Source organism: Charadrius vociferus, unplaced genomic scaffold (assembly GCF_000708025.1).
Source record: "Charadrius vociferus isolate BGI_N301 unplaced genomic scaffold, ASM70802v2 scaffold298, whole genome shotgun sequence".
NCBI classification, from domain to species: Eukaryota; Metazoa; Chordata; class Aves; order Charadriiformes; family Charadriidae; genus Charadrius; species Charadrius vociferus.
In genome coordinates, this window is record NW_009649936.1 from 1021681 (window position 1) to 1031821 (window position 10141).

At 39.1% G+C, this 10141-nt stretch overlaps 1 protein-coding gene across 1 annotated transcript in view; it reads left to right on the forward strand.

Moving 5' to 3' along the window:
* Positions 1 to 9170, forward strand: part of DOPEY2 (dopey family member 2) — a 45573-nt gene extending 36403 nt beyond the window's left edge. The window contains exons 24-36 of the mRNA XM_009891316.1: positions 379 to 483; positions 570 to 636; positions 1021 to 1162; positions 1555 to 1637; positions 1868 to 1977; positions 4630 to 4776; positions 5193 to 5254; positions 5921 to 6049; positions 6482 to 6618; positions 6959 to 7014; positions 7496 to 7645; positions 8125 to 8254; positions 8913 to 9170. Coding sequence (XP_009889618.1) covers positions 379 to 483; positions 570 to 636; positions 1021 to 1162; positions 1555 to 1637; positions 1868 to 1977; positions 4630 to 4776; positions 5193 to 5254; positions 5921 to 6049; positions 6482 to 6618; positions 6959 to 7014; positions 7496 to 7645; positions 8125 to 8254; positions 8913 to 9170 — 1576 coding nt within the window. The remainder of the gene's footprint in view (positions 1 to 378; positions 484 to 569; positions 637 to 1020; positions 1163 to 1554; positions 1638 to 1867; positions 1978 to 4629; positions 4777 to 5192; positions 5255 to 5920; positions 6050 to 6481; positions 6619 to 6958; positions 7015 to 7495; positions 7646 to 8124; positions 8255 to 8912) is intronic.
* The last annotated feature ends 971 nt before the right edge of the window (positions 9171 to 10141 follow it).

The window sequence follows — 10141 nt, forward strand, 5'->3', positions numbered from 1 at the left end:
TTTTCTCATATGGAAGCCTTGGGATATGTCAGACTGTACAATATACTGTATGCAATAAGCTATGGAGATAAAGTAAGCTGGCATACAGTGGAGTGGTTAGCTAAAATTTATTCCTTTTCTTCCTCCTGAAGACCCAGTACTCTTACGGCCCTGGCTGGCACACTGCATGTGCTGCAAGCATTTACTGCTGTGTGCATATTGCCTGTGCTGAGGGATATTTACACCGTGTTGTTCGATCAGTTAGGAAGGGGCAGGATCTAAAGGACTGATCTTGATGGAAGCTTTTAGGCTACAAAGTTACCTATGTATGTTGGTGGTTTGTTTTTTTTTCTCATTAACTTCAGACTCGGTGTGTTTTGGTATTGTTTTTTTTGGCAGACTGCCTGTCTCAGCCTTGCAGGAGAACTTCCAGTCCTTATTAGGACTTCTCAAAGAGTCTGTGCAGTTGAACTTGGCTCCTCCTGGACACTTTCTTCTTCTCAGGTACTGCATAAGAGAGAAGGTAGTTTATAGCTGTATTGAGTAGACCTGTCCAATTACTAACTCAGAGTGAATTGATTTTCCCACAGTATTCTGAATGACTTTGTGACTAGGACACCTACTCTAGAAAACAAAAAAGACCAAAAAGACTTGCAGGTACAGTGTATACATGTATACCTTTTAGTTCATAAATCTGGCACTGTACATCTAAGTAAAAGTGGAGATGGCCTGATCTATACTTTGTGTCTGAATTCACCTGTGCTTTTAGAATGTGTGAATGTGCATCCACATGTTTTGGCTTAGGCCTGGTAAATGTGGGAGACTCAAATATAAGAGACATGATGTGCAGAATGTCTCTAACAAAATTTTGTCAAAGATGCATGAAACCACAGTGGTAACTGTGGACTTTTCAAGGCTGTTTTCCCTGGATAATTTTATTTTATTTAACACATTCCAACATTCCATATAAAAAGGACTTCGTTGGATTGGCCAAGTGATGATAGCTTTCATCTGATGCCGCATTGTCTGCTTACGTTATAGGAGGTGACCCAGAAAATCTTGGATGCTGTAGGGACTGTTGCTGGTTCTTCTCTGGAACAGACTAGCTGGCTGAGCCGGAACTTAGAAGTGAAAGCTCAGCCTCAGATTTTAACAGATGACTTCAACATTGAAGATGTGAACGGTAACGTGGTTTTGACTGATATTCTGCTGCTTTCTCTCTTTTGCTTAAGTCATTGAAGAGTACAAGGTGTTTGACAGTGTGTAGTTTGCACGAGACAGGAGTAATACAGACGAAAAGTGAAACCAAAAAAACACTTCATCCTCCAATAACCTAAGCAGGTTTAGTAAATATCTGCAGATTGTGTATAATACAGAGGAAAACTTATTGCAGGTGCATGCAATACATGAGACAGAACAGCACGGGGCATGAGGTATGTCATTATGGCAACATGCCCAGAAGCATTTCACTGTAATACCTGTGTGCAAGTAACAGTTCTGTTTGGGAAGAAAATTAGGAAACAGCAAAATTTAAACATGTCTGAAGGGAAAGCCAAATAATTTTGTCTCTTTTAGATACATCGGTGGCACCATCTTCAATGGTTTCTGCCTCTGCTCCTTCGATATACAGTGTCCAAGCACTTTCTCTCCTTGCAGAAGTAAGTAGGAAACAGTTTTGCAGTCGCTGCTGTCATCTGTGGGGTGGTTGTTTATTGATATTATTGAGCAGAGGAATACATTAGATTTTCCTGGTAGATTAAATAAGAGCTTAAATCTTTATTGAGGCATCCCATGTACACACACATTCTAGCCTGAAATACAGCATGCTTTCCCCTTTTATCAGAAATACCAACTAGAGGTTTAAAGAGACATTCTTTTCATTTTAAAGGTTCTTGCTTCTCTTTTGGACATGGTTTACCGGAGCGATGAGAAGGAGAAAGCTGTGCCATTGATTTCACGTTTGCTTTACTATGTATTTCCTTATCTACGCAACCACAGGTGACTTCTCTCTCTGCACATGTGATTTTTCTTAAGTCTGATTTTATTTTATTTTTTACCATGTTGTAAGGCTTTTGCTTTTTCTTCTGTTTGTCTTCTCCCTTTATTAGAATGGAAACAAGGATGAGCCGTGTTTCCCCCAGGAACTGAAACCTTTATTGTTTGAGCTTTGTGACAACTGTTGCTGTTTAGCTGTAGGTGTTCCTCCCATCTGGGTTTTTGGCCTTTACTTAAAGCTCCCCCTTCTGTGTATGTTAGGTAATAGAGAGAGGCTGTGGGATGGGGCAGCAGAGCACTGGGCAGGTCACAGGACCCATCATGAAGTAGGAAGAGTGCAATATCTCCTTATACTCTGCCTGGTTTTTCAGCCAAAGGCGTAGGTGTGGGAGAGATGGATAATATCCTCTGTCAGCTGAACAGTATAACCCTTTTCCTACAGGGACAGGAGGAGGGAAAGGAGAACATTTTCTTGCTGGGGGGGTTTCCTTTCCATCTTCCAGGGCCTTATCAGGTGGTCCTGGTTCCTCATCCTTCCTCATGCATCTCTCCCCACCTTTCTCCCAGTGCTATTCACAGATCTCTTAGAAAGCAAATCCTCCTTTTTCTAGCAGCTCTCTGCAAAGTGGTAGGAAGCATCCCTGCCCTCCTCTTCCCTGCTCGCCGACAGTTCCATTTTTCTGAGTTGTAGCTGCTTCTGCTGTAGCAGGTATCAATATTCCCCTCCTCCTGGCTGCTACCTTTCAGCCACTTGGTTTTTCTGAGCAGTGCAGTCAATACTGAGGTGTGGGAGAGCATCAGCCACAGCTCGCAAGTGCTGGGGGACAGTGGGAATTCTCTCAACCGTTAGTTAGGTCACAGTCAAAACTACTAGCCAGTATACAGGAAAGAGCAAAAAAAAATATAGAGGGTCAGGGAAGATATAACCAGGCATGCCTAAAAGAGATGATGGGTTGAGTGTCACTGGGAAGTGAGCATTAAAGCCAGCAAGCCCCAGGGTGCAACAGGGTTTGAAGACATTTCTGTGCTCCCTCTCAAGGGGGATGGATTAAAAACGATGCAGAGAAATTTTAGGAAGCTATTCATTATATTTGTGCATTTTCCATTGTATCTATTACAATGTTTTCTGCCTACTTCACCCCTGACGAAGTCAGTCATATTCTTGATTTATGGAGTGTATGCCACTCTTGTTGACCGGGGCGTATATGATAGTGCCCATGCATGCGGTGCTCTCACCATTTGCCACAGGTATGGAACACCCTGCATACAGCCACCACTGAAACTGTTCCTGGGAATACTGGCATCATGCTGCTGTGCTTGGCTTGCTGCAAGCTAGTGGCTGCAAGCCAAGCACTTGTTCCATCACTGCCCCGTGTGTGGAAATGGCACAGTTAAAACTGGCATGGACACCACTGCTGTCAGGATGTCCTTGTGAATTGGTGCAGGGAATAAATGACAACTTCTGCACAATGCAAATGGAGATCTGAACACCGTGAGTCAGCTGGCTTTTTTTTCTTGCAAAGAATATACCACCATGCCCTTTGGTCTTAGACTGATGGCTCAAAAGCCATGGGCATCAGACTCCTGATGAAGTGGCTGAGATGCCTAGAGATGTCCCTTGGTGGTTCTCCATTGTCAGCCTGGCAAGGCCATCAGTCCTTGTGATCTGTGTAGCCATAACCATAACAAGACAGTCACTGATTAAGAATGTGGAGCCCCCATCAGGCCCATAGATGGGCTGTATGATTTTCATGTCACTCAGACATGCTGCTCAGCATTTGGACTATAACCTCCAAGACTGTCTCCATGCCACTGTCATCCCCAGATTGGCAGGAGTTCCGCTGCAGGGCTCCACAAAAAGGCAGTAGCCTCCACACACACACACACCCCTTGAAAACACAGGGGCAGTTGAAGCCTTCTGTGAAGGTGTGGTGCCAGCACACAACAGAAGACCTTGACAGCATCCCTTCTCAACCAAAAGTCATGTTCCTGTCAGTCTGAGCACCACCTCCCCAACCTGAAACCTTTGTTCAGCCATGGACAAGCAGTTACCATAGCAAGGATTCATAGCAGGATGCTGTTTGGCATCTGTGTCCTCAGTGAAACTGAGGTGCCAGAGGACAAGCATTAGTTCACGTAGGGTCCTTTCACCTTGAGTCCAGCACTCCTTCCCTACTGTGCCTTGCAGAGCATGGTGTCCAGATTTGGAGTGGGATGGTGCATAGGGCCACACAAGGAGAAAACTGCGTGTGAGATTTTTATACAGGTGATGATGATGTGAGAACTGACACGTAAGTGTTATCTAGGTGACAGATGAAGCCTACTGTGGTACCTTCTAAAGGGGTCTGCTGACAAGGATGCAAAGCTTATTGGAAACTTTTTTGGGGGGGGAAGTTTTGAACCACACCTGTGGTGGAAACAGGCAGTACTGTGCTGTGATACGTCTGATCTGGAAATACCTCCCCAAACCAGGTACACTGGAAATGTGAGGAGCTTCTGCACTAATTGCTTCAGTCTACTGCTTTGAGTTATGAGCTAATGTAGACATAGCCTATTACTGAGAGAATTTGGTTAGAAGTTCTGGGGAGTTTATTTTCTGGTTACATAAAGTTAATTTTAAAATATATATATATCATTATTGTTCTCTTCCCCCAGTGCCTACAACATTCCTAGTTTTCGTGCTGGTGCTCAGTTGCTCAGCTCATTGAGTGGATACGCCTATACCAAGCGAGCCTGGAAAAAAGAAGTTCTCGAGTTGTATATGGATCCAGCTTTTTTCCAGATGGACACTTCATGCACTCAGTAAGATAAGAAATTGTAGCACTCCTGAGGTTCTATTCTGAATTTGCAAAGAAAAGCTTTAAAGGAGAATGGCTAATATTGGAAAGAAAATTCTGTCTAGTACTTTTTTACAGAATGTAATAATGTTAAAAATGGGTGTCAACCACTAATTCTACTAAATGCATTATAAGGACTTAAGTTTTCATTATAGTGCATAAGAATAAACTTGTCTTATGCTGATACTCCTCTTAGGAAACTGTGCACCATAGAGCTGGAAGTCCTAGAATGCAGTATGCGTTAAACCAGATAAGAGTCTGCGTATTGAATACCGTTTGGAAGCTGTTCCCTTGTATGAAATGTTTGACCAAAATCTTTTCTGAGGTGAATCTATACAAAAGCTTTCTCTGGTCATCTAATTCCTTCTATATCTTATTCAGTTGGAGATCCATTATTGATCATCTTCTAACACATGAGAAAACTATGTTTAAAGATTTGATGAGTAAGTATCAGCTACTGATAACTTATTTCTACATTAATTTGAAATCTATTTGCATTTGAGCTATTGGGTGCACTTTTAATACACTCATGTATCGATAAAATGCAAACAAGGCTGCATCTGCATAATTGACTATATTGCCAACTTTATTCACAGTTAAAAGCTGCGCAAAGTTAATTCTGTATTTTGGCCATGTCTAAAACACACCATAAGTATTTTTGTTCTAGAAGTGCTAATGTTGGACTCCTGCATTCACATTTTGCCATAATTTTATGTTGCTGAAGTGTGACCTTTTGCAGCTGTTCACTGTTAGAAAGCAAGGAGACTTCAGCTAACTTTGCAGGTGTCTGTATTCTGGCATCGAGATGTAGGAATGTGGTGCACTAGTACAGCGAACCTTTGAGCAATATGCTTTGACCTGTAATTCAGGCCTGAGGAGAGTGTAGAAGAGTAAGTCCTTCCTAGAGCTTCAAAAGAAAAAGCAGCTTTAGTCTCTTCTTTCAGATCTTCTAAAAGAACAGTTGGAAGATTTACCATGCGAGACTAATTCACCAATCGGTAGACCGAAAGAGAGATTTACTTTTTTAAAGATTTCAGGATATAGGCATTATTTTCAACCCAAAACACAAGAAGTTTTTATATGGTAGATAATTCTTACTTCTGTTATAGATATGCAGAGCAGCGCCTTAAAACTGTACCCAAGTTTTGAGCAAAAAGCGATGTTGTTAAAGAGGCAAGCTTTCGCTGTCTTTAGTGGAGAGATTGATCAGTATCATCTCTATCTTCCCTTAATACAAGGTAAGATTTGTAATTTCACCTGCCTTTTTTTTCAGCTGTAACATGTGCATAAATTGTGTAAGAAAGGAATGTCACCTATTTTCCAACACCTATTTCCATTTTTAAAAAGTTTTTAGCAAAATTTGTCATGCTGTGAATCTCTGAATTCTAACAAATAAATAATCTCATTAAGAGAGAGACAGGAATCTGCGTTCCAAAGCCTTTGGTCTGGAAATATAACTGGAAACATTATTATTTTGTGGCAATCTTCCAGCCACTCTTGAGCTGTTGTGCTTCTTAGATGTCACTTTTGACAAAATTTTGTCCAGTACAAAACCACCATGTCTTCAGACTTTTTCTGTATCACAATTTTGTTAATTGAGTGCAAAGGACTCCACCCAAACTGATGATAAAGCACAAATTTTGTTTTGCCAAATGTTATGTTTATTTCAGAACGACTGACTGAGAACCTTCGTGTTGGGCAGACTTCTATAGTTGCTGCACAGATGTTTCTCTTCTTCAGAGTTCTTTTGTTAAGGATTTCTCCTCAGCATCTAACCTCATTGTGGCCAATTATGGTAACTGAATTGGTAAGGAATAAGTGGTAATTTGAAACTAATTAGTGTGCGTCTTTTCCCGTTTCACCTTCTTTTTCCTCCCAAATACACCCACTGTTTGGAAAAGGAAATGTTTTCATAGTTTTACATTAGTCTAGTAATTTGGGAAAAGAATTAACATTGTCATTAGGAAATACCTTTTTGATTAATTTTGTTGTTGTTGCTAATGTAATCTCTTGCATGATTTGTTAATTTGTTGCAAGTCATAAGAGTAAACTAAGAGTCTGTGGTACCTTATACTATGTGAAGCATATATTTTTTGTGATTGAGTTGTATGAACCTTTCAGCATCCCCATCAATTATTTCTTTAAAGATTCAGACGTTTCTCCAGCTGGAAGAAGATTTAACTGAGGAAGATGAACCATCAAAGTAAGAATTACCATTTGTCTGATAGAGAACTTGTGAAAGCGGGTAATGATTGTGCTTGTTCTGTATCTGCAAATATTTATTTATTTATTTCTCTGGGATAGAGAGGAGACAACACGATTTTTTGTTACTGCACTTGTGTATTTCTGGTACAAGTTTAGTTTTCATAGTTTAGGGGTTTTTTTCAGCAGCTAAAATAGTGATATGTTCAAAAAACATAAGTACCACTTACAGTTGCGTACAAAAATAGCAGAGATGCTAAGTGAGCATTTGAATATTTTAACATGTTGAGAATTTTTCTGAATATTTTACTTTTTCTTCCTTTTGTATTAATCACAGTGCTTATACAGAATAAAAATAAGTTTTGTTGCTCTCAGGTGGAAGTGCTCATTTGTGTAGATGTGTACATTTCTCTTTTGCTGAATGAAAAAATTCTAGTGAATTTATATTTTAATGGTACATTTCTTAATTGTAACTAACACAGGAGCAACAGCAAAATAAGCAAACAAAAAGTCTCAGGTGATGGCAGTGGATCTGACATACAGCAGAATGAGCTGTCCTTGTACTTATCAGCTTGTAAGTTTTTGGATACAGCACTTTCATTTCCACCTGACAGGATGCAGTTGTTTCAAATGTAAGTTCTCTAATTACTTGCCTGTTCTCCGCATTGTTACCATTCTTATCCTTTAAAGTAATTCCAGATCTGTTTTCTTCTAGACTTAATTTTGCCTTCTGTTCTTTTTACAAGAGCAGATGTTGATACTCAGAGAAATGTAATTTGGGGTATTTGGAAAAAGAATTTGGTCTCGTCAGTGTAGGAGGATTTCACCATCCTCATTAGGAGGTTCTCCAACTTGGAAAAATTGGGAGAAGATAAAGGTGGAAACTGTTCTTTGTTTTCCATTTGCACACACTTGGGAATTTTTTGGAGCCAGTTGCATTTAAATACTGACATGAAAGTAACGTTCTTGTTCATTAAGTTTGGTTCTGGTAATAGCATAAAATTATAGTTATGACAGCTCTTTCTGTAAATCGGTGCTCGACTAAACTATGTATGATCCAAACAAGGGTTTTTTCTGCCTGTCTTCTTGTCAAGTAACCCATTTGCTTCAGGTATAAATGGGCATTTGTCCCAGAGGTGGATACAGAGTCATCTACTGTGACCTCTCATCTGGTAGAAGATCATCAGGAATGCAGACCACACATTGTAAGAATCATGGATCTGCTGAAGATGAAATATAGGGTAAAGAATGTTTCACTTGAATTTTTTTTTTTTAAATCCATTAACTTTTCTAAACAAGTGACAAGATTTAAAGTCAGGCAAGAGGTTTTTAGATATTCTAATAAGATTCATGAGGCTTTTAAAAATGATCTGCCTGCTTTCATATATATAACTTGAAGATGTCAGATTGCTTTTGAGTGAGGGAACAGTAGGCAGTTTTCCTATTGTTCCCTTAAACCTGCCCACAGCCACCCAGTTAAAACAATTTGTCTCAGACAGGACCGGTATTTATAACAAAGAGCATGCTGTACTTTGTCAAAAAAGTTTACCGTAATAGCATTTTACATTACCATTAAGGTTTAATATTAATTCTTCCAGAAAAGGAAATAGGGGCATTAGTATTTCTCAGAGATATCTTTGTTCTGTTGTTGTTTGATAGCTGATTCGGAAGGCTAGTGCAAATTTGCTCTGTTCCGAACTTGTGAGACTTTCCTTTAATGGAACCTCAAATCCGAACATAGAAATAACTCGGTATACCATCTATACAGTTTATATTATGATTCAGTTGCAGGCTGTGGATCTCTTAGTATGAAAAAAGTGTATAGTACAGGATTCAGACAAGCCATAACAACACTGTGTCTTAATGCAAAACCTTTAGTAATTCTGAGTTTGCTTACAGGAAACAAACAATGCTGAGGGAATTTCCAAGAAGCACAAATGTCCTGTTTTGAACTTCCGCTCTATATCTAGCATCACCCAGCTTATGCCCTTCTTCAAGACTCTGTGCTGCGCGTTTACAGCGAACAGGAGCGAGTCCCAGAATTTACAGACTTCTGCATCTCTCTCTGTGGACTATGTTGGCAGTAATGGCATAAAGATCTTGCAACAGCTTGAAGAGAGTGTTGAATGTGACTTCCTTGAAAACATGGAAAGTTAAGCTGCATGTCGGACACGTGGCTTGTGATGAATAAGTCATGAAAAAAAGGAAAATTTTACTGCAATTTTTCTCCTCTTTTTTTTCCCCAGTTTTGAAACTACATTTTGGGTTTTCTTCCTGCTGTTGTGGAGTGCTCTTCAATAATCCAGGCTTCCAAGTTGGTGTTAAAAAAGCAGGATTCTTCAGTTCCTGTGGGGGGAAAAAAAAAGTACGGTTTAGTGCTGATTTATCATAGTTACTGTGTTCTTTTACTTGTTTCAATGTGAAGGATTAAAGAGATTTTGTAAATAAAGGAAGAATATTTTTGACTTGGTGAAAGTAGCAACTGTACCATTTATCCAGTAACTTCTCAAGTAAGTATTTTAAACTGCTTTTGGAACTGTGTTCTGAAAGTAAATTTAAGAAAAAGCTAATATTGCATGTCAGTGTACAATCAGTTTGCAGACAAGCCATTTCCTGAGGTTAAAGACTACTTCTACTTCTCCTTTCTTCAACTTGTCCTAAAACTTATCAACTTGTAAACAAATCAGCTAAATTTCAAACAGATGTATTTTATAAGTCTTAGCATTGTGCAAATAACTGCAGACTTACCATGTTTGTAATTTTAACTCTACTATTATAGCATTCTTCAGGATTAGTGATTCCTAAATAAAAAAAAACCCCACACATGCAGAAAAAGCAAACCAATGAAGTAACATTTTGTAATTTACATTACTTGAGGGTTTTTAATTTTAATTGACTAAAACTATTCTAATTCATTTTTTTAATTAAAAAACTTTGTTCTTTCAGTGACTAGTCACTTTGCAGCTTCTGAAATACAATTACATTAAGATAATTCTGTAAAAATATAGATTGCTGTATACCATCAGCCTAATTAAAATGAAAATTCTTTTTTTTAAAAAAACCACTTTTTATACAAAAGAATGTATTTGGCTGTTCCGATGTGTTAAATGAGGTAGGGAGATCATCAC